Source organism: Cryptotermes secundus, unplaced genomic scaffold, assembly GCF_002891405.2.
Source record: "Cryptotermes secundus unplaced genomic scaffold, Csec_1.0 scaffold873, whole genome shotgun sequence".
Classification (NCBI taxonomy): domain Eukaryota; kingdom Metazoa; phylum Arthropoda; class Insecta; order Blattodea; family Kalotermitidae; genus Cryptotermes; species Cryptotermes secundus.
The window spans coordinates 1,020,074-1,045,774 of NW_019739229.1; the positions used below are offsets into that span (position 1 = coordinate 1,020,074).

The 25,701-nt window shown below is 41.6% G+C and overlaps 1 protein-coding gene across 7 annotated transcripts in view; it reads left to right on the forward strand.

Annotated features, from left to right (window-relative positions):
* Nucleotides 1–25,701, forward strand: part of LOC111871803 (peroxidasin) — a 735,056-nt gene that overhangs the window by 605,068 nt on the left and 104,287 nt on the right. For all 7 annotated transcript variants that reach the window (XM_023865159.2, XM_023865160.2, XM_023865161.2 and 4 more), the window contains one exon: nucleotides 9,927–10,088. In XM_023865159.2, coding sequence (XP_023720927.1) covers nucleotides 9,927–10,088 — 162 coding nt within the window. The remainder of the gene's footprint in view (nucleotides 1–9,926; nucleotides 10,089–25,701) is intronic.

Genomic DNA, 25,701 nt, shown 5'->3' on the forward strand with positions numbered 1-25,701 from the left:
TAGATTTATTTAACACCTACAGAACGTAACTACAAGTAGCTATAGAGCTATTGCTAATTCACATACTCTGCAGTTCACTACAGAACGTAAAATTTCTTCTGTCTTCTGTGTTTTCCCTAGTATTCTGGTAATTGCTTCCAACGTTCCCCCTCTTCTGCGTTTCCGAACTCTCCTTGGCCTCAGCTTCAGCCGCTCTCGACTCACTGAGTGACTGACGGACTTAACTCAGTCACTACCCAACCGACTCCACTTCACTCACTGACTGTCTGAACTCACTACTCACTGACTGACTGTTTCTGGACTTGTCCTGCTTATAACATCTTGGCATGGACCGCGTAGTGTGCAGGAGATCGGTCAAAAACTTCTTCGCTAAATCTGAGGTCTGTGCGAATTTAGTTCTCGCGCTACATAGACAACACGCGACAATATATATATTATTTGCGACAGGGCTGATCCCCCGTTCACGGAGTTTACCGACAAATAAATTGGCGGCGTTTCACGCATGCCCTATGCTCCAAGAGTGAGCAACAAGAATTAAATAAATAAATAATAATAAGTCAATAAACGATTATTTTAGATAAAGGAAGTTTGTGAAAACTGCCGTAAACGAATCTCAGATAACTTTATTATTTAAGGTTTTACATATTTATTGAATATGTATCAAACAAAACGTGTTGTAACAATATCGTTCTTAAAAGAAACTCTTTTATCTGTTTCTTATCACGCCCTTTAATCTTACGCCTCTGTTCCTTTCAAATCGCTGAATAGATAGTTAATGTTTCTGACAAGTGCTGCCGCCAGTGGCGTTTCAGTGGACCATACACCATTACTGCAGTAACGCGATAGGGGGCGGAGTTTTCTATAAAAAAAGTCTACCTCATATCCATAAAAATTACACAAAAATTGACCTGCACTACTTCTGGTATTAAAATTTATTTACGGATTTACTTGTTATAATTTATTTACTTAACAGTGTTTCATCACGAATGGGACAGCGATTTTAACAACGGAAGTGCAGTGAGGTAGGAACTGCGTGCCTAGCCCGCCTCACAGGCACAGGCTCGACGCCTGTCAGCGCCAATTGATTTCAAAGTACGACAGCTGACAAGCGTTGGTAGTGGAACTTTGAGACGTTAACGCTACTTGCAGTGCAGCCCCTCTCTCTCCCTCATGTACAATTAAAGTGCCAGCGTCTTCACGCTAACAGAATGTAACTTCCAGTTGAGCCCAAGGATAAACCCAGCGCCGGAAATTTCATTCATAATCTTTGTTAAAAGCTCTGTTATTTTCTGTCTTCAAACAGCAGATTTTCAGCTTTGATAGTATAATTGGATTGTAGCATAAATACTAATAATTTATATTACTGGAGTATTCCCGGAAATTATCACGTTCGGGGAGGTAGTCAATGAAAAGAAACCCCATTTTCCGTTCCACCGTATGCATATCTCAGGCTTAAACATAATAGAAGTTGTCTTATTTTAAAGTTTGGTCCTATATTGTCACTTATTTTTACTTTAAAATTTTCTCAAAATGTCTAACAGTTAAAAGCACAAGGATTATTATTATTATTATTATTATTATTATTATTATTATTATTATAATTATTATTATTATAATAACCGTTCGAAATGTACGTATTTTATTTTTCTCGCCTGTTAAGGCTAACTTTTTTCTTTTCTTAGAATTGTTACTAATTTATTGATATTATATAGACTGTCATATTTTTATTTTGCTCTTTAATTTTTGTGTATTTCTATATATTCGTGCCAACTTTGTAATTGGCCACTGTGCTGTTAAGTTTGCACATAAATAAACACGAATTGAATTGAATTATTATTATAACCTCATGTTAATAATAATTTAAATTGTGTAATCAGTTATCGAAATTTCGAAGCAGGAAACTACACTTAGCTTTACGACAGTGTATCTATCTGTGACTGGTGAAGCGTGTATGGAACCTCTTCTGTTGACGTAGCAGTCGCCAGCCTCAGTGTTGCTGTCAGAAGTGCCATGGAGCAGGCAGTTCCTTGTGGGTATCGCTGCAAGTCTAAATTCCCTCACTGGTTCTCTTATACCTTAAGGTATTACATCACCAAGAAAAATTATTTTCAACGTCGCTTTAAAAAGAAACCTCCCGGTTACATTTACGGCAGGTTCACCTATTACCGAAAACTAGTTAAAAACACCATCAAGTCCGACAGGCTTAGGTGGTTGAAGTCAGTTGATAATAATTTCAAGTCACAATCTCAATATTTCAACATAGACTGAGGGTGTTTGAGAACAGGGTGTTGAGGAGAATATTAGACCGAAGAGAGATGAAGTGACAGGAGGTTGGAGAAAACTGCCTCATGAGCTTCATAACTTGTACTCTTCTCCAAGTGTAATTAGAATGATCAAGTCAAGATGGATGAGGTGGGCAGAGCATGTAGCACGAATGGGGGAAACGAGGAATGCGTATAGGATATTGGTGGGAAAGCCAGAAGGAAAGAGAACACAGGGAAAACCAAGGCGTAGGTGGGTGGACAATATTAGAATGGATCTTAGAGAGATAGGATGGGATGGTATTGATTGGATAGATCTGGCTCAGGATAGGGACCGGTGGAGGGCTCTTCTGAACACGGTGATGAAACTTCGGGTTCCATAAAATGCTGGGGAATTCTTGAGTAGCTGCAGAATTGGCGGCTCCTCCAAAAGGGCTCAGCTCCACGAGTAAGTAAGTAAGTAAGTAACTCACAACATTTCTGGAAATACATATCTAATTTCAGAAAGCTTAGATCCGGTTCCATTCAGTTACAGGGTAATGGTTCACACGTTGTCAGGCCCTAAGCAGGTGCTGATGCTTTCGCGAAACACTTTCGGTTTGTTTGTAATAAATACTGTTCTGAGGACATTTCCCTCTCTCGCAATCTTCTGAATTTTTATCCCTTGCCCCAATTTCCGATGCGGATATCTCCAAAGCCATCAAGAGACTAAAATCTTCCAAATCTGTTGGACTTGACATTATTCCTGGTTTTATCATAAAAGGTTGTTCAGGTATTTTTATTCCTATACTTAGGCATATATTTAACCTGATCCTGACGCAGCAGTGTTTTCCTGCTGCATGGAAAGAATGTGCTGTCGTACCAGTATTTAAAAGAGGCAATCATGCCGCTGTGAGCAACTGCAGACCCATTTCTATTCTCAGTAATTTCTCTAAATTGTTTGAATTCATTATTCACGATCATGTTTCGCTTTATGCTAAATTTAATCGCAATCAACATGGCTTTTTTTTTCCTTGGTACTACAGCCCCAGTGGGCCTAGGCCTACCTCCATGAACTTCTCCGTTCAATTCGGTTTTTCTAGATCTTACATATTCTGTAGGACTCCTTGGGCGGGTGATCAGCTCGTCACAAGGCCTCTACCTGTACAAAAACACAGAAAAACGCACACATACACACTAAATATCCATGCTCTGAGTGGGATTCGAACCCACGATCCCGGTTTCCAAGCGAGCGAAGACAGTACATGCCTTAGACCGCTCGGTCAGCATGGCTTTACCAGCACTAAATCTATAGTTACAAATTTTGTGACGTTTCTCGACTTTTTGACGCCTGTTGCCCGCGGTCAGCTTCAAGCTCATGCTCTCTATTTTGGTCTTTCAAGTGCTTTTGACCTCGTCCCTCATAATGTGCTTTTGCATAAATTAAGCTCCTCCAGATTCTCTGATGCTTATGTTAGCTGGTTTCGCAGTTACTTAACCAACAGACAATCTCGGGTTTGCTTTTCTGGCGCTCTCTCCCTGCCTTTTCATGTATCGTCCGGGGTGCCGAAAGGCTCTGTTTTGGGGCATTTTCTTTTCAAAGTATTCATAAATGACCTATGCAACTTGTTAACTACTGTAACTTTTAATTTTTGTCGATGATCTCAAAATTTTCCGCGTCATTAAGTCTCCACAGGATTGCCTCTTACTTCAATCTGACATTAATTCCGGGAGTGACTGGTGCAATGCTAACTCCATAATACTCGTAATTAAAACGCGTATTGTGTCATACACAAGGAAAACTGTTCTTTTTTTAATTATGAATATCAGTTTTGTCATTATATCATTATACGCACTAGCAGTATTAAAGAAGTAGATATTTTTTATTCAAAATTATATTTTCACACACATACTTATACTGTTCAGTACTCAGGCCGCCTTCTGGCTGTGCCCTCTTATAACTTCTCGGGACGGACCCCACCGAAAATATTTTCTTCTATTGTCGAGAAGGCGTGTTTACTGCTCCGTTACCTAGCAAAGATGTCCTGTTCTCGCGTGCGCTTGTGTTGTAGGAAAATGTTTACCGACCCGTTGCCTAGTAGTTGGTACACACGTCACAATATGAATTTAGTAACTAATCCTCGAAAGTAGAAAATTATATAATCAGTCTTTAATAATTTTTTGTTACCTCCAAGAAAACACGGTATGTAACTCGCAAAATACAGTAGGTTAAGCTTTAAGAAAGAAAAGACGTTATTTTGCTTTTCTCGGAACTAAACTGAGCACATTAATATATTCTTTGGGCCATATTCTGAGTTATTGGATGTTAAAGCTGGCGAGACGTGTAGATACCGCTAGACTGGAAAGGATTACAGTGTCTGAGAACTTCAGTAGCAATCATTTTCTCCGTACTGTCTTATTTTGTGTGTGAAGCAGCGACAGAGATAATTAATATTTTGTAGGGACCAAAATATTGGACGTGTTTATAGAAGGAAGCTAAAAATTTCATAGTAAATACAGAGAAAATCTGCGAAGTCGCTTGTTAGCCTGCCTCAAGGGAAATCTAAGCAGTTCGTTCGACTCGCAGGGCAGGCTGCCGTCGCTTTCACTTCAGGAAGAACGTACTTTGGCCGCCAGCAAGAACATTAATCAAGAAAGGGATTTTATATTCGCAGTCTGTACCCCCACAGACCCAAAGCATTAAGTCAGTGTTTGGGGTGATGAGATTGCAATCAATACAGGTAGGGCGAACTAATAAAATTATTTTTCTTCTCTTTTCACTGACCTAACACTCATTTCACTCATTATCGTCTATTATCCTATTTTGATTTAAATAACTTCTTTGCCTTCTTTCATAATTGTCTCATATACTTGTCTTATCCTATCATCCATGTTATTTATCTTTTATTTTCCCATTTACTATTTCTCCTTCCTCTTCTCTTTAATCTTCAATTCCTTCATCATGTATATTTATTTGTTCGGGTTCCGAAAGGGTTGCATATATTGAAACATTAATTTGAAACTTATTTCCGTTCCTCTACTGCCCTTTGGAGCTCTTATTGCGGTAAAGCTAAAGCTATCCCTGTAACAGGCCGTTGAGTCCCATAAGGTTGTGAGACGCCGAGGATCCCACGTTTTCTAGAAAATCTGCTCATAGATGGCGGTGACGTCGTCAGCCTTACGCGCCGACCACATACTTACCCCCCCCCCTGAAAATTCCTGGTACTCATTTCTGTTAGAGGCTGAGTCGACCTCAGGGTCATAGTGCGGCTGGGAGGATTAGGTGAATTAAAAAATGCAGTGACCTCACTTATAATCGAACCCGCGACCTTCAGGTTTACAGAATATTATTATTATTATTATTAAAGGGGTTTAGTTTTCAGTTAAGGAGTAGCAGTTGAACTCCCATGTCCCATTTTTTATATCAGGAACATAGCAAGAAAGCAAAATACCGGAAGAAACTGTCCTTGATGGAAAGTTCTTATACTGCGCATGTCTTGGGAACCGCGCGAGTGAACAGAAAGGCGAGACAGTGCACTGACACTCTTGTTGTTCGGCCCCACGCCTTCCGTTTGAGGCCATTCTCTGTCCAGTTATTGCCTTACATCTCTGTTGTTCTGATAAGGATATCACAGTCCCAAATGTAGGAACTTCCAGAGGCAATGCTCAAAATTTCATTGTGGTTTCGGCCCAATGCTCTGCCTCATGTCGTTAGAAGTAACCGCAGGACTGAGAGATACATAAACAGGTTTAAGGTTTCTGTCGGTCCGCAGGGAGGCAGTTTTGCTGAGGAAACAGCCGCGTTATAATCACACGTTAAAGAATTTCAGCTATTTCGACTCTGTCTCGCATTGCCTAAACTCTTCTATGCCGTGTCACACTGCGGCAGCCATCTTGCTCTGATATTAAGCTGAAAGATCAAATTCAGAACTGTATCTCATATCACATATTTCTATACACGGAGCAGTATTTATTAGAAAATGTCGTTTGTAGTGATCAAGTTTATAAATCTATCCAAAGAGTTTATATATTTTTGCATCACGTAGCTATCGCACGTACCGCTTATAGAACACCGCTTCCCAGTTACTCCATTGTTGCGTGTTACGAATCTGTTGCCGTCATCACCTAGCAGTGGCCATTATTTACGAAGTAATTACGTAGCAGTGGATGTTGCATAGCTCATTTTTTCGGTCGTTGCCTAACCAGAATATTTTCATGATTTCTCACACTTTTAATCACCTTTTATCCAGGCTTTCGTAATGGTTTATTTTCGAAGACTTTTGTGATTTGCACTATCCATATTATAGCAATAGAAGGCGTCAGTGTGGTTCCATCCATGGATAATTATTAAAATTAATTTCTGGGGCACATGCCTAATATTGGGAGACGTAGAGCGTCATAGGTTAAATTTGGTTATGTTACTAAATTGGGTACGTTTTCCTTACGTAAATAACATGCTATTTGTGCTTCAAATTTAATAAAAACAAGAAATATTCATGTTTCTCTGTTTCAAATCTAATTAAAAATGATTAACTTTAGATGAAACATCCCACCTGTTTCTGTTCTCCTTGGCTAAATAGCGGCGAACTACATTAATGTCACCACGACGTTTTCAGTCAGAATACGCAGCTTATTTTAACTTGCAAAAACAAGAAAGAGTCTGAGTTCCAGTTTATATTGGTTATATTCATTTATTTTAACTGTCGGAAGCCCAAAGTTTTAATTCAGCTGTTTGAGAAATAGTGGATTTGACTGTACATTTTTACATGAATGGTAACTCAATTTAAGCAGAATAGACAATACAATAATATTGCATGGTGCAAGGCAAGCTACGGTACTCCATGGGTCATAATACTGTCACGTGACAGAGTGACTCTAGGCGGGGTTTGGATTGTTATTTGGATTTATTGAACACTTACAGAACGTAACTGCAGCGCTATCTCTGATCCTCACACTCTGCAGTTCACTACAGCACACACCAAGTCTTCTCAGTCTGCTTATATTCACCAGTGGACCTTCCCTGCTCCCGGCCTCACGTTCTCGCAGGCTGGCGGCCATCTCACACCAACTTCCTACTCTTCGAACTGTCGTCTTGAGACTCCTCTGTAATGGGAGCTGCTCTTTGTTATATAGCCTCGGTACGGACCGCCCAGACAGCACCGATTCCAACAGTTACTCCATTGTTGCGTGTTATGCAGCCGTTTCCTACCGGTGACCACAAAGAACACCGCCTGCATCACCTCTTTTGTTTTGTGACGTCACCGCTCACTCGTATGCTGCGGGCGTTCCATAGCAACGGGTGTACTCTCCACGTATCTTGACACCTCTTATTGTTGCGTGCGGGCATAACCTAGCAACGGCTGTTTCTCTGCCTCCATAGTTCTTGCTTTGAGCAAATACGCCACAATATCCAAATGAATCTTAGAGACATAAGATGGAGTGATATGGATTGGATTCATCTGGCTCAGGATAGGGACCAGTGGAAGGCTCTTGTCAACACGGTAATTAACTTTCGGGTTTCATAAATTGTTGGTAAGCCCCTGAGTAGCTGCATCACTGGCGGCTTCACAAGAAGGGCCCAGCTACTTGAAGTTAATTAGGTAAGCAGTTAGCGTTACCACATATTGAACAATGTAAATGGAAGTAGGGCATAATGACTTTCTTCTCAGACCCCTTAATATACTTTGTTTTTGCAAAATATTCATTTCGCAGTCCGCTTCGTGTACCGAGGTTTAATGGCTGTGTGTCCGAAGCGATTGTGTGCGCGGGTACTGGTTTAGGGCGACTTGATTTACCGAGTTTAGTATGACGTCACATTGCGATGACGTTGATTGGGCGCGATTGAAAGTGACGTGTGTGACAGCTGTATACATGTCAGGTCGTTAAATTCCTCTGAAGCGGCGTGAGGAACGGAGAGGGGTGTTCCATAGTCGCCCAAGTTGTTTCTATCCGGCCATATTAGTGGGATAATGGGGCAGCTAACTACTGCCTGCGGAGGTCTGCGCTACATAGCGGTATGCCTGATAGCCGAGTGTGGGTTTATTAGGCTGTTCTATACCATTCTCAGACGTTGAATAGTTCCCATGGAGACGCTTTACAGAGTCATAACAAATCAGTACCTTGCCAGAATTATTTTGTGGCTTTATAACGTTGTCAACAGGTAGACCACATGGCCTAATAGAATTTTATTTCGGAGAAGAAAAGGAAATCTCGGTGTATGTAGTATAGAATTTCTAAAAAAACTATAGAACACAACATTTCAGAAACTGAATGTGTTTTCAAGCGGCCAAAGAGTGTAGCTCTCTTCCCCTCATCTGAGGATGGAAACAGATTCATTTTCCGAAACGCTGTGTTCTTCTGTTGAGGTTAGCTCTTTCTAAGGGACCCAACAGTGTATTTGTCCCCCCTCATCTGAGAAAGGGAACAGATCCCGTTTCCGAAACATTGGTTTTCCTAGTTTTTTTTTTTTTTGTTTTTTTTTAAATACAGAACGAGGGACAAAGTCCGAGAACCCAGCAATTCTGAATGTACCCTGCAGCTTACTAATGTTGAGCTGGGCTGTATATATATTCGCCGATATGCTTTAAAATGTCGCAAACATTTTTCGTCGATAAAGAAAATCTTTGATGTGTAAGATCTCAAGTTTTCACGGTAGCCAAACATGATAAAATCTTTCTGGGCTATCAGCCATGTCAATTGGTTAGAAATCATACTCTTATAATGATGGGAACAGATGTGGTTACTGAAACGTCGATAATTTTTAACCAGTTGAAACGCTTGATAACCAGAGAAGATTTTATCATCATTTTAGTATTCTGGATGATTAGTGTTCATTTGTTTTATCTAATGGTAATGTGATAGTGCCGGTCACGGTAGCCGAGCGGTCTGAGGCGTGCACTGTGTCTTCGCTCGCTTGGAAACCGGGATCGTCGGTTCGAATCCCACTCAGGGCATGGATGTTTAGTTTGTGTGTGTGTGCGTTTTTCTGTGTTTGTGTACAGGTAGAGGCCTTGCGACGAGTTGATCACCCGCCCAAGGAGTCCTACCGAATGTGTAAGATCTAGAAAAACCGAAATGAACGGAGAAGTTCATGGAGTTAGGCCTGGGCCCACTGGGGCTGTGGTGCCAAGGAAAAAAAAAAGTGTTCAATAAACTGTCTTCGCTCGCTCGGAAGCCGGGATCTGGGTTCGAATCCCACTCAGGACATGTATATTTGTGTGCGTTCTTCTGCGTTTGTGTAGAGGTAGAGGCCTTGAGACGAGCTGATCACACGCCCTGAGAGTCCTACCGTATGTCTAAGATCTAGTAAACCGAAGTGAAACGGAGAGTTCCATGGAGGTAGGTCTAGGCCCAAATGAGGGCTGTAGCGCCAATGGAAAAAAAAAAAAGTGTTCAATAAATCCAGTTACCAAACGAAAACCCATATATGGACTCACTCATACACGTGACAATAAGAAACTTGTAGTATACCAATTATACGATATAGAATTCACTCCGTTAAGGGGAAATTCTCTTGTAATGTTCGAATCTTTTTAGTTAACCGTACGAAGCAATGTGAATTGGTAAGGTATATAGGTATAAGGCTCAGAATTATTGCATGATGCTGAAAGTCCGAGAATGGAGACTGTTAAGGAAACTTTCCCTTGCTTCGGTGGAACTGAAACAGACAATGTCCGTGTGTTTCAGATCTCGTGGGTCCGTCGACGCGACTGGCATATCCTCACATCCGGAATGTTCACCTACACGAACGATGAGAGGTTCCAAGTCCTGCATTCAGAGGGCTCTGACGACTGGACGTTGCAAATCAAGTACGTGCAGAAGAGAGACAATGGAACATATGAATGTCAGGTAAGTGACACCTGCCTCTTTGTACGGTTTCTTCTTTCTCCCTTCAGAGAGCAGGACGTGTCGGCTGTTCCAGCTTCGATGATCGGTCCTACCCCTTCTTGTACAGGGTGTTGCATGCATAGTGAGACTTTTTCGAAACGAAATAATTTTGCAAAACAAAAATATTTCATTCCGAACGAATACTCTGTTTGCATAGTTTCTGGATGCTTTTGTGTATTTTACCTTAGTGAAGTGTACTTCTTTGGATAATCGTCTTCTTGTATGTACTGCTGTGTATGAGTTAAGAAATTATGCAACACTTTCCGTCTGTTCATTCTCGAATGTGGATGATTTCTGCTGTAGTTAATAGCACAGCTGATAAAATGTCGTCACGTTCGTCGTAAAGTGATGCGGTCACTAATATACGTTACAGTTTTGTGTTCTGGCTATGTTTTTCTTGAATAATATGTTCATTATCTCAATAAGCTCCAAGATTTCGTGGAATTTGAGGGTTCCATTATCTACTTTATGAAAGTTCAGTCTTATGTTATCCTGGGTCAGCTGAAACCAGTCAATATTTGCACACCTGTACAACCAGTATCACTTTAAGTATTATCCTCCCATCTGCAACAAGTTTACTAAATTGTCTCCTCAATTATGGTTTTCCAGCCAAAATTTGTATCCATTTTTTTTTATTGCTAGTGGTGTGGGACCAAGTCTCTTGTACTGCGGCCACTTCGGGCCTATTGTACCAGCCCCAGATGATAGGTGAGGGTGATTGTGGAGCAGTTGGTGGAACGAAGTACTCTGAGAAAACCTGTCCCAGCGCCACTTTGTCCACCACAAATCCCACTCGACCAGACCCGGGATCGAACCCGGGCCGCCGCGGTGGGAAGCCAGGGACTAACCGCTTGAGCTATGGCTCGGCCTTTTGTGCCCATTATTCAGTTCTGGAAGCTTTCAACCCCTTGTGTCTATTTTCTCTGTCGATTAGTCACGCCGATTGTTAAATTATGCCCATTGAAGGCTATCCCATATAGTTCCATGTTACAGGACGGCATTATCAAATAAAGCTGTTAGTTTTATCAGACAAATTAGCAGCGTTGTTTGCAAATCATCATTGAATATAAGAACTACGCGCAACAGTGTGATGGTGATACAAAGCCAAAATCACTAAATGATACTGCGATAATGATGGATCTACATATTTGTAGTTCTCTTTGAAAATATCGTTTGATCATACAAATGACAGGATAAACTACACTGATTTATATTGGTTCTGTTTTGCCCACATTCACAAACTGGTTAGGTAGCCTAATCAATTTCTGTGAGCCCAGTAAATCTGCTGCAGCCTAGCAAGGCGGTATGTCGTATTATATAATACCGAATATTAAGCATTCCACAGACCGAAGCTTGTAGCCTAACAAGTGTGAAACACAACCTCAGATATTCCTTGTAGATACCGAATGTACCTTAAGATATTATTGTTAGTAATTAGTTCTTATGCAAATTATCACAAAAGTATTTTTAACTATTATTATTGTCACCAATATTACCATTATTATTTCAACAGAATAATATAGAAAGCATGATAGGCCACACTGTAGCGTAGTTCGGTGAGGCACTATGCTGCAAGTCGCGAGTTCGATTCGAGATGAGGTCATTTGATATTTCAATTAACTTCCTCCTTCCAGCCGCACTGTGGCCCTGGGGTCGACTCAGACTCTAACAGAAATGAGTACCAGGAATCTTCCTGGGGGGTAAAGGGCGGTCGGCGCGTAAGGCTGATAATCTCACCGCCATGTGTTAGCCGATTGTCTAGGAAATGTGGGAGCCTCGGTGTCTCACAAACCTATGGGCTTCCACGGTCTGTTACAGGGATAGCTCCTTATTAACATGCACTCCATAAAATGGGTTAAGTTGATTTTAACCTATTATTATTTTTGGTACAGTCATAGATTGCTGTATAAGGGGCGCGCCTAAACTAATCCTAAGGCTTTTGACAAAAAGAAAAAGACGCTATTTGTTGCTTATATATTTTTGCATCACCAGAAGGCCAGACTAAATTCTTTACACTAAAAGTCTTGCTCTTATCCTTTTGGAAATTTATTGCCCTCAGCTCTGCAGTGTCTGTGTTCAAAGGATAAATTCTAACCATTAATACATAGTAAGCACATTTAATTAAAGTAATTCCAAGGGAATGTTACTTTAGTAGCCCTGAAACCGGAAGCAGTGTTTCTGTGGAATGATATACATTACGCCTACATAGGTTAAAATTGCTTGTTAAAATAGGCTGAAATTGCAGCAAATAAACCTCTTACTATCGTGTTGGTAAATATTGTTAAAACTCTCAAATCCCCGGTTTAAAGAATGGAGAAATGTTAATCCCTTTTAATTGAGGCGATTCGTCTGGCTTGTATCTTGTGAGGTGTTCGGACGTAATTAAAGACCCAGTAAATGGCCGCGCTGTTGCTAAGAATAGAAAAGAAATTCTTAAAACGTATATCACATCATAAAACAGCGATTTCTTGGAATGGAACCGAACACTGACAGAGTGAGTGACTTCTAGTGAACTTCCTGTGAGTTCTCTCTATAAATATTTCAGCCTTTATTTCCTTTGTAGCAAAGGACATCAAATACGTATAACAAGTTCAATAGGAGTGGAAATCCCTTGATGACAACTTATGTTCAAACATACATGTAAAGTATTTCTTTGCAGTGTTGGAGTAATGGACAAAACACGTAAAGGCAAATTTTATATTCCGCTATTGGAGCACGCGATAGCGTAGTTGGTTGAGGCATTGTGCTACAAGCCGGAAGGTTCCGGGTTCGAGTCCCGATCAGGTGGATTTTTAAAACTTACCTAATCCTTCCAGCAGCACTATGGCCCTGGGGTCGACTCAGCTTCTAACTCAAATGAGTACCAAGAATCTTCCTGAGAGGTAAAGGGCGGCCGGCGCGTAAAGCTGACAAACTTACCGCCATCTGTAAGCCGATTGTCTGGAGAAAATGTGGGAACCTCGACGTCTCACAACCTTATTGTCCTTCACCAACTGTTACAGCTAGAACTTTACCTTTTTTACCTATATCAAACTTACGGACTTACTCATGGAGCTGAGCCCTTCTTAAGGAGCCGCCAATTCTGCGGCTACTCAAGAATTTCCCAGCATTTTAGGGAATCCGAAGGTTCATTACCGTGTTCACAAGAGTCCTCCACTGGTCCCTATCCTGAGCCAGATCAATCCAATCCATACCATCGCATCCTGTCTCTCTAAAATCCATTTTGATATTGTCCAACCACCTACTTCTTGGTCTTCTCAGTGGTCTCTTTCCTTCTGGCTTTCCCACCATTATCCTATACGCTTTCCTCGTCTCTTCCATTCGTGCTACATGACCTGCTCACATCATCCTCCTTGACTTGATCATTCTAATTACACTTGGAGAAGAGTGCAAGTTATGAAGCTCCTCATTATGCAGTTTTCACCATTATTTATCTTATTACACTTAGCGGACCTAACTAGTTATTCGTGTATTGAAATCCGTAACGGTCCAGGATGTATCTGAGGAAGGTTTCTTTCCCTTGTTCATATTTACCTGTTTGCTTGTAGAAGAGTGTAGAACAGCACCGATCAAGATATAGACCTCCTCGGAGTTGTGACAAACCCCGACTTCCGGTATGTATACATTGATACCTTAAAATTGGCATCCGATATCGTGCCCCAAAACATCCGATATTCGAGATGTTTCAGCGCTGCGAGTTAATTTTCTGGTTCCCATTTTCACCAGATATTGGCCTCCATGATGCGACTCGTCCCTGCGCAGTATCACACTTTAATTTGAGCATTGTGACTATTGTTAGATTGACAGTTTTACGTCTTAAAATGGTATTGAAATTTTTAACACTCTTCCGTTCTCGAAAAATTAACAAGGCTCGAAACATTTCTTCAAGGACCTGGCACATATATCAATTTATAACTTGTCAATCTATGAGATCCTGATAAGGGTAAAAAGGTAAAATATCCCTGTGCATAACTAATTAAGCACTACGTTATGAAGGCATATGGAAGAATGCTTGAGTATATCCACATTTTCTTGACCTCGACGCTAGTTGGAGATGAGTGGTCAGCTTCACTCTCCGGCCATATTTATGCACCTACCCTCGCTCAATTCCCATAAAATATGATGCTGGATTGATCTGAGAATTTATCTGGACGCTGTAGAACAGAGATAAATGTCTTAAACATGCAAGGACTCCGAACTCCGATCCCTAAGACAACAATCCCATTTCCTAGTCACTGTATCGAACAGGGTTTCCTGGTTCCCGTAAGTGTTATCGTTGGGTTCTACACGTATATTGCCTGAAGTTTAACATTATTAGTAGAAGATTTGTATGACTGAATGTCTGTTCAACGGAAAGGGAGGCTTCATGTGATGTCCTAATTCATTTTCGTCTAAATTCGATTCTTACTTAGATATCGTGTTATCCTTTTGCTGATATATGCCTTTTTTTCTGTTTTATCACTTTATGCAATTTGTTTCTCCCGTCAGCCCCAGTAGGCTTCATCTTTCTTCTCCTGTTGCTTTCCTCATGGGTTCATCAATATTTAAAAGGTAATGTTTTCCTTGTTTCGTTCTCCAGTACTTTGATATATTTTTTATAGTTACAATCACTTTCCTTTCAGCTGTGTCCTCTTCTGTGAGCTATCGCGCGTCCTTTCAGCTCCTTCTACTGTAAAGCTTTCGCGTCTTTGTTCGAGGCTGCTTGCATGAGTCTCTGTATGTACGATACTGCACAAAAGCGAGCGAGATTCTATATTGCAGCAGCACTGAAAGACTGATGGTAGAATTCATTAAGAAAATGTTCTCTCTAGGCTGCGCCCAAAATAGCGTGGTTAGGTTGTTGTATTTTTCTCTCTCTCTCCTTCTCTTGCTCTTTCTCTCTTTCGCGCGAAGTTTCATTTGAAGAATCCGGAGGATTTCGTACGCACGCCTTTCAACAAAAAGATAGATTTCTCGTTCTAGTGTAGAAGGCGTTCCAATAAGAAGCAGAGAGAGGCGCAACATTCAATTAACCGGAGTCCCTGCAGCTTCAGACCGAAACTCACGGAGATGCTATTTCAGTTTCCTGCGACACGAAAGATCCGTAGATATTGTCACGTGATAGAGTGACTGTAGACGGGGTTCGGGTTGTACATCGGAATATTTCAACTCTTACAGACTTGTAAGGATTATGCTGTCACTGTTCTACACACTTCGCAAATCACTGTCACACACATGCTAGTGTTCTCAGTCTGTTACAGTCTTCACTAGCCGTTGCTTGGTAGCGGTTTCCAACGGCAGACGGTCCCCTTCCTCAGCGTTTCCGTACTGTCCTCGTGCCTAAGTTACCAGCTTCTAACAGCAACAGCTCACAACGACTGAACCGCAGTAGTCATCTAAGCAAATCACTAACTAACAAACCCACCCTCATAACATCTCAGCACGGACCGCACAGAAAACGCCTCTCGTCTGTTGCTGTGCCATTATTACTTTTGTGTCTGATGTGCTTCCGGCGTGATGGTACTCAGTAACTTCCAGGCAAAAGCCATTGTTTTGCAGATTCATCACTTAACAACAGCTCTTGCATAGTTGTTTATTTCGCTGTCGTTGCTTAGCAACGGGGCTACATGCCACATTACGATCAGATCAATAGGTTTTATACATTTATTTATGGCATAGGTATCTCTGGGTGTGTTTTTAGGGTGGGTAAGAACAAAAATCTGAGGAGAGTTTGGGCCTGTGAAGGAGGAAATATTAAAAAGATGGGTCAAATGGGTAGCATTCAGTAGGACCCGACTTCATCGCTCCACCCACTGGAGGCTTATCATGACGATCATGACTGAAGTGAGGCCGTGACAGCTCAGGCGGTTAGTCGCTGTGGCCCGTGTTCAATTCCAGCTACATTATGTGATATTTAGACAAAATGGCGCTGACCCGGGGTTTTTCCCAGTACTTTGATTGCCCCTCCCAATTCTCATTCCAACATTTCCAATTTCACTCCATACGACGATATATAGACTCGATATCGATGTAGTCTTTAAATAAATTAGTTTATGTGGTTTTTCTCAGCCTCTCCATGCACATGCCGGTAGAGTACTTTATTTTAGAACATGACTGTTCCCTTGCACACCCTTCCACTTCATTATACTCTGATCACTGTATCATTCGATGCGTAGAGAACACCACTTCCAAATTACGCTATTGTTGCGCATTGGGAATATTTTGCCTAGCAACTGGCGTTGTTTACAGAGTCATTACTTAGCAACGTATCCACATGCCACAGTATCATAAAGAAATAAGGCTAGAAGTTTTAGGTTGGATTAAACTGGACTTGAATGGGTCCCATTGACGGAGTAAGAAGCAACACCAATAGAAGCTCGAATATCTCCAAACTATGCAGCCCAATTGGAAATCTACACATAAGCAAAGTTCTCTCTGCGCTCTCCATTATGAAGGGAATTAAAAGTAAATATTACCGCTAGAAATTAACGTATAAAAAGCAGTCTCCTCTTTAACACGCAAGCCTCTGTTGATGACCCTCTAAGGGCAGAAATATGTGATGCATGTTTCATCCAGTGAGTAAAGTTCTCATCTACCACGTGTTACACTGAATGGTTCATATAAGTTCGTTATCAGCATAAAGTGTTACACCTGACATGTTTCGTATAAAACCAAGCAACTAATTAATAGCAACAGCAAAAATTAGATTCATGAGGAGAGCAGAGAGTTGCCCTCGTTAGGGTTACAGAAAGGATTTAAACATACAAGTGAAATTAATTAAACAACCAATCAAGAAATCCCATACAAAATTATAAATGTAGAAAGACAAGTATACTTGTAATGTTCTGCCTAAGAATCCCATTCGAAATCATCCCTTACCAACAGAGTAACAGATCACGAGGTCTAATTATGGATGGCTGCTCTTCTTGGATAATTATCTTCTGTTTCTTCAAATTATAACAGTTACTATGGCCATGAAATTCCCAAAGGTTCAGTACCGTGTTCAGGAAACCGCGCCCCTCTTTTCCTTAAATGAGCAGACAGAATCAAGTTCGCTATCATATTCGTTTTGTCTGAGATCTATTTTAATATCATCCTCCCAGCTATGCTCAAGTTTCAGAACAGATGTATTAAAGCAAGTGTCACGTAACTTCGAACAAGGCCAAGAGNTACGTGACACTTGCTTTACATTCTTTGTATCCGACTAAAATTGTGCATGCATTTCTTTATACCTTGTACTCTTCGCTAAATATAACATGTAACACACATGAGAGCATAGAGGAATGCATGTAGGGATTGGGCGTAAAAGCCGGAAGGAAAGAGGAGGGTTGTACGAACCCGAGTCATTACAGAATAAAATATATTTATGAGTCCTGCGGGAACAAAGAATAACTGTGATGGCGAGGACCAGAAGGAATTTACCCGACTCGACCCAGAAAGAAATAGACCACTAAGGAGGATAATATTAAGATCTGGCTTAGGGAAATAGGATAAGGTGGTGTGGACTGGATTAATCTGGCTCATTATAGGGACCAGTGGCGGGCTCTTGTGAACATGAATATTTCGGATTTCATAAAATGGGCGGGAAATTCCTGAATGGTTGAACGACTGGCGGATTCTCAAGTAGGGTTCCTCTCCATGGAGTTCTTCATTTATAATTTTCCCAGAGTCCTCACGTCACCCACCTATTCCATCTTTGTACAATTGAACTCTCATATAACGTCGGATGGTGCGCCATGATGGATCTGTCGGTATTGCAGCTAATCTACGCGCTCGACTGAGGAATCGGGATTCGATTCCTGGCAGAAGTAATCGATTTTTCTTTTCTCCACAGCATCCAGACCGGGTCTGACATCTTCATTATGTACCGGGGTATTTTCCCTCTGGAATAAGGCGGTTGGAGCCTTAAGCTGACAACCTACCCCCATCTAATGGCGAAATGAAAAATGTGTTGAATTATTGCTCCATTCCCTCATATATCTCCATGGCTTGCTGGGTAATTAGGTACAAGAGCAATTTTACTTGTAATGTATTTGCAGAGTATATCGAGTGGCTACGGGGTGGGCGAACGAGGGGTTCGTAGTTCGAGTCCCGGTGGGGTCAAGAATTTTCAATTCTCCTTGGCGCCCAGACGGTTCTGGGGTCTACCCAACCTCCTATCCAATAGGTACCGAGGGTTCTTTCCCCGGGGGTAAAGCGGCCTGGACGTGAAGCTGACCACTCACCTCCAACTAGTGCTGAGGACAAGAGAACGTGGGTCTATACATCCACTCCCCCTTACACCTTCATGGCGTAGTGCTTAAATAGTTAAGCACAGGGACAAGTTTACCTTACAGTGTAGTATCAGCGTTTTGAAAGAAACCTAGAAGCTTCTGAAATAGAAGTGAAACAGTTTCTTTATTTGGGTTTCTAAACTTTGATGTGCCGGTCACGGTAGCCGAGCGGTCTAAGGCATGCACTGTCTTCGCTCGCTCGGAAGCCGGGATCGTGGATTCCAATCCCACTCAGGGCATGGATGTTTGTGTGCGTTTTTCTGTGTTTGTGTACAGGTAGAGACCTTGCGACGAGCTGATCACCCGCCCAAGGAGTCCTACCGTATGTGTAAGACCTAGTAAACCGAAGTGAAACGGAGAGTTTCATGGAGGTAGGCCTAGGCCCAAATTGGGGCTGTAGCGCCACAGGAAAAAAAACTTTGATGTGAGGCATTGCTCAACCAAACAGTTATGTGGTTTAGAAAATTATTGCATTGGGTTTCTTTCTGTTCTCATATCTCAGAGATAAAATTATGTAAGAAACGTGGGATGTGTAAACAGTGGAACATAAAGTACGGTTCATTATTTTTGTTTCCAACTGGGTTTCCGGGAATCGGTGCGTTCTTACCATAACATCAAGTTTGTGTCTGTTGAATATGCCTTCACCCCCACCACTCACCACAATCGTTCCTCCCTGCGTTTCCCCTGATTGCATTTCTATTGATTCTGATGATGAATGTAGGTAAGTGGCCAAGGTTCTCTCCCTACAGGAAACTGTGTTTTATTGTGTTATAGTCGCGTATTCATGTACATGCCCAACCCGATAAAATCAATGTACATCAGTTCTCGTGGTAAATGTACGTTTTGTTGCGAAGTGAAGGACTCAGCTCGAAATCCCTAAAGGAATTTGTGTAGAAGTTACACAACACAAGCCACAACCGAATGTAATTTTGTCGAGTGTTACCTTATGAAAGAATGTTTTAGGTTCCTGTGGTTCTTTCATCAATGTAACACAAAAGTGTCATTTCATTGCTGCGCAGATGTTTCCCTCGTGGATAAGCCTAACCAATGAAATTCTACGGTCGGGACCATTTGTCATGGCTCCATGTCCCGCGCGAGGTATCTCGTTTAAACACACTGTTCGAATTTATAGGATGTCCGAGAAAATTATAGAACGAGACTTGTTTCAGCTTTAAACGACTGACTTCGAGCCTAGTGACGAAACCTTCCTCCGCGTCGACTGGAGTGGCGCTGCACGCAAATTTGTTGGACAACTCTCTTTCGTGCTGCAACAGCTCGTCATTCGTATAATTGTGTTCTGTTAGTAATGCTAATGTATCCATGGAACCCCTTACAGGCAGAAGCGACTCAATTACAGAGGAATTTGCCACGGTTCTACTGGCTGTATAAAAATCACACATTTATTCTGTAATGACTCGGTGTTCATGTACGGGAAGAAATGCTGTGTTACGAGGCCTGACCAAGTCACAAACGCCATGCTGAATGTACATATACAGATAAAGATAAAAAGGTATAATTGTCCCTGTGCTTTACCCCCGGAGAAAGAGCCCCCGGTACCCTTTGAATAGGAAGCTGGGTGGATCCCAGAGCCGGTCTGGAAGACGTGGAGAAGAGAAAATTCTCGACCCTACCGGGACTCGAACTCCGATGTCGTCCAGCACGTAGCCAGTCGCTATACCGACTGCATTATCCGCGCTCCTGTGCATATACAGGATTGAACAAAACGTAGTGTCCGTTTGACTGTATTTACCTTGAGAAACGCATTCTCAAAATGACTGCTTAAAACTAAGCATTAAATTATCTGGCAGGAAAACCAGAAGAACAGATGAAGACCGCTGAATCAGCTCTTTTACTTATCTCTGTCAATTTCCTTTCTCTCTCAATACCTCTCTCTCCTGGTTCATTGTTTATCTACTTCCTTCCCTTCTTTAGCGTACTCTCTTTCTTTCAGCACGTCTATGAAATCCTCATGCTTTCTACATGACTACAAAACTCCTCCCATTTTCCCAAGTTTTTACGAAATTGATAGATTTCTTCGAAATGTGGTATATATCACTGTAGACATCTTGCGCTTTTTAATTTCCTACACTTGGCAAAACAACATGGGGACGCTTGAACTTGTGATGGCGCCACTTTATCTAGGGTCCTGAAATGAATTGTAATGAAGTAAGTAAAGTAAAGCTATTCCTGTAACAAGCCATGAAGGCCCATAGGGTTGTGAGACGTTGAGGGTCCCACACTATCTAGACAATCGGCTCAAAGATGGCGGTAAGGTTGTCAGTCTTACGCGCCGGCCGCGCTTTACTCCCCAGGAAAATTATTTATTTAATTCCTGGTACTCATTTATGTTAGAGGCTGAGTGATATTGTTGTTAAGGTAATTGTAGATTGTAAAGCAACAAAATGGCGGCTGCATAATATCTTGTTCTGTTTTCGGGTGTGTGCATGTAACCAACGAATCTCCGGAGCCAGGGACATAAAATTCCTATTTAAATAGCTCAGAAATACGTCACAAGTTCTGTATGAAGTACAGTTCGTAAGTCAGCAGCTACTAACATGGCAATTCTTTCAAATTTTGAGGCTATTTCTGACAAATTAACGTTTAGAAAACCTATAACTAAGTAATAAGCTCTTCCACTAATTACGTAATAATAATACTAATAATAATAATAATAATGACATATTTATAGATGCAAACAACTAAATGTTTGGAATATTTGAGGCTTTCACGGCGATGACTATGAAGAAAGCAGTCTTCTGGGATTTGGCACCGTGTAGATGTGGTGTTAACCGACGTTTCGGAGGAACGTATCGCCCCCATATTCAGGGTAGAATAAAAATATAAGAAATCTGCAAGCGACAACACCGTGAGAAACGGTAAAAGCAGACTCCGAAACGTCGGTTAACACCACATATACACGGTGCCAAATCCCAGAAGACTGCTTTCTTCAACTAAATGTTTCAGCTCTGTGGACTGACCATCGTGTCCCGAGTCCAGTGTGCTAACTCACTGGCAGTGTTGCATGTCATGGTTAGGTTATAAATTTGCATTGCGTGAATGTGACAGTGACAACGCGGGATTTGTGGGACTGGGTTCAGGTCAATAGAAGAGTACACTTTGTGAGTTCTGGCCGGAACTGGCTGTGTTTTGTTGTTTCTTTCACTCTCCTTTTTTTTTTCTTTCTATGTACCTTTGCTCTTTTATTTACTTGTTTCTTTGTTTATTTACTTATATCTCTTCCTTTCAGTCATTCATTCTCAGTGTGTGTACGACTCGTTAGACTTTGTGACACTTGGTTTACTTTGCCTCTTCGAGTTGACATATCAGTGAACATTTTCATTAACAGATATAGGCCGGGTAATTTCTTAATGGCGTCGAGTTGAGTTCGCCTTGCCCTCTCTGTAATGCGAGGTGTTCGTCTGCATCTTTACGACAAAGGGAACTGCTTCAAGTGAAGCAGGAGGACAGATGCGTCATTATTTCTATGACACAGCATTTGCGTATAGCTCGTCGTCAACCTTTAACAAACTCGTCAGGGACTGACTCAAAGCTGCAAATAAACACCCCGTCACTGTAAGGCATCCACTTTCTGCTATAGTTACACAGACTGGCGCAACTCCTCTTGGAACGAAGTGTTCTGTTGTAGAGTAAATGATAACACCGTCCAGTGCGACTCAACTTGCAGACATTCATTGCCTTTGTAAGTTTCGGTCAGCTGTGATCATCTTCAGGAAGCATAAGATCAGCGTGTATTACCGACTAAGCTACCCGTCACCTGGAGTTGCTCTTCTGAAAATTAGAATGCATTTAAGAGACACATATACGAAATTTGTATTATGCCCCTAAGGCAAAAGGGATGAATCGAAGAATTATAAAAAGGCCGATATTTTCGGCACCATGTGTGAGCTGTGTCTAAAAATGTGGGAGCCTCGACGTCTCACAACCCCATGGGCCTCCATGGCCTGTTACATGGATAGCTTTACTTTACCTTCTTACCTTTTACAAATTTCCAAGTTCTGTCTACTGATAAAACTTACTACTACTACTACTACTACTACTACTACTACTACTACTAAATACCTATATTTTATTGCTAGTGGGGTGGGACTAAGTCCCTTGTACTGCGGCCACTTCTGGCCTATTGTACCAGCCACAGATGATAGGTGAGGGTGATTGTGGAGCAATTGATGGAATGAAGATTGACAGGGGAAACCGAAGTACTCGGAGAAAACCTGCCCCAGCGCCACTTTGTCCACCACAAATCCCACTTGACCAGACCCTGGATCGAACCTGGGCCGCCGCTCTGGGAAGCCAGCAACTAACCGCTTGAGCTATGGCGCGGCCTATTTAATACCTACCTAAACAACTAACTAATATAATGCACAACATGTTTCACATTAAATTCGTATGTCTGTAACATGCAGGCACGCAGGGTTTCGATATGCAACCCGATTGCCAGCCACGAGAAACAGGTGTGTGTACAGCGCGCGTACAAGTGCCCAATATGCACGATTAGGTTCAGTTATATCGATTTTGGCACAGGTCAGCGGCCCGGTCACAGAGCCTACAGTGACCAAGACAGCGGTCGCTAAAGGAAAGAAGCAAACAGAGAAAGCAAGGAAAGCATGGGGGGAGGAATTAGTAACAGAATGAGGGAGGAGAAGAGGGAGATGCAGAGAGAAGGAAGGAGAGAGGTAGCAACAAAGGAAACTGTAGAATATCCGTCGCTTCTGACTTTTATTCGATGGTGTTCGGTTCCAACACGGACTGTCATGAATTTTCTTGTGGTCTTCCTCAATGCCTGAAGTAAATGCCAGATATTTCATCACGACCCACCTCATAACTTTGTGCGAGCGTCCGTGCGTATACTAGGAACAGATTTTGTAGTTTTTATTGTTATAATCAGTATATTTTTGGTTTTATCAGTTAATATCCATCATGATCTTAAAATTTCATTTAATTTTCAGAATTATAATCTGTAAAATTTGTATTAATGTAACTTCCCAGAATACTTCCCCACCCCTTCCGGTAACGAACTAGTGGTCCCGCAGATTAGCGCCCCGCATTTGAAAGGCATTGAATTATGCTATAAACGCTTCCTTCCATATCCCTTCCAGTTCATTATTCACTTTTACCCATTCCTTCAATGTTACCGGAAGAGTTTCCAGATGAAGAGCCGATAAGTAAATGTGGATTAAGATGGTGTCATGCCTCAGGCGGTTAGTCGCTGGCTTCCCACCGCGGTAGCCAGGGTTCGAGCCCGAGTCAGGTCGTGTGGGATTTGCGGTGAACAAAATGGCACTGGGGCAGGTTTTTTCCAAGTACTTCGGTTTCCTCTGTCAATTCGCCTTCCACCGACTGCTCCACAATCATCATCATCATCAATCTATCATCCAGGGCTGGTACAATAGGCCAAACAGTGACTGCAATACCAAATGGACTCATTCTCACCCCCATGAGAAAAAGAAATCGTGGACTATCTAATTTCCCCCCTTCCAAACATCTAATCACGCAAACCTGATATGTTACACGCCATAGGGTCTCAAATTTGAACTCCTCTGCCATCTTCCGTTTACATTTGAAACATTTCTGCACACCGTCAATATTTTATGAAATGAGAGTAATTTCGACGGGTACATAATTTGGTATCCATCCCGCGACAGGATCTTCAACGGTAGTTATGTACGTGTATGCAATACGTGGCCATTTCAAGGCCTTAAAGTTTCGGCCACACAGAGCGCTACGCTATGTTCGCTACGTACGCTACGTACGCTGTGTACACTCTGCGACGCAGCTAACATAGGGAACATAGCGTACGTAGCGTACGGAAGTCTGTGTGTCCAGTCACATTGGCAATAAAGGGAGATATTTTTCTGTTCATATAGCGAACATAGCGTACGTAGCGCTCTGTGTGGCCGAACCTTTAAGATAGGATGAGTCTTGTTTGGATTATATACGTATCTCTAGTCCTGACAGGAGTGTTAACAACTTTCAAAATTTCAAATTAGAATATGTGCAAACATAAAGCAAAATACACCAGCAGTAAATTTTATGTCCACAATGCGCATTTCCCCGGCATTCGGTGTTGTCAACATTTAAATTATTACTAATTTTATGAAATTATCAATCGATGGGTCTTATCATTGTTCTTGAAAATTGTATTATCCACGAAGATGCGGGTTTGAAACAGATTTAACATTTTTTTGTTACCTACGATGGAACATTCCGTTTCAATACGGTGACTGTGCAAACAGTGTAGGAGTAAATATCAATCAATACAGAAAACCTTCTGAAAGAATCTCAAGAGGAGAATTTATAAAGAAGACGCAAATAATTATTTTATAAAGTTCTGGCAAATCCTTCTCTACTTTACGGCAACGAAATATGGATTTTAGCAAAAACAGTCAAAGACAGGATAAAAGTTTCCCGAAATGAAACTTTAAGAAATGTCAAAGTTTATGCCCTAGTGGAGAGTTTAATAACGTTTTTTGAGACTAAAATGTCAGATTACCTAAACAGGAAAAAAGAAGGATAATCATAATCCCTTTTTACCACGTTTGTGGTAGGGCATTTCCTTCGGAGTAAGAAAAAGAAGAAGAAAATTAATTTAATTTACGGGCTGTTGTTTCTTGTATTTGTCTGGCCTGAAATATCCCCCGTGGCCCCACTTCAAAGAACTAGGGTCTGCATGTCTCTAGCCCCACTGAATTGTCTGACGTGTCTTCCAAAGTTCCGAACACACGATAGTGGCAGTATCGTAGGAAAACTGCAAACGTGTATCATAAGACTAGTGTTTATCATGACGTGATTATTACAACTGTGCTAATCGTGATTCTCTCCTAAAGTTGTCGGTTACAATGGATACCCAAATCCAGAGGCGTCCTAGTTAGGCCAGCAACCTGTCCCAACTGAGTGTTTGCATAATTATTGTCCCTAAGACCAGTTTTCAGCCTGATGCTGAAATATTGTCTTAAATTTGGGCCGTATTGGGTCCCTCCAAGTTCTTGTTTATTCATTGCCCTATTATACCATACATTACATAAGATATTGTGCCGTATAGCTCCGCAGAGACTTCAAAACAAACAACGAGTACAGCCGTTGCAATGCAGGAGGCGAACAAATATACGGCCGTTTCTGAGCAACGGCTTGGTAATCTCGTTGCCGCGGAAAACGAACACGCACGTAGTTTAGAAAAATAACATTTTCGATGCGGCCTATGCGAAGTTGTTATAAAGAAGAGAATGAGGCAGTCAGTCAGTTGCGCTCTACAAGGAAGGCCGAGAAGAGATGGCACGGGAAGCTGGAGAATTTCCACTGTTAGA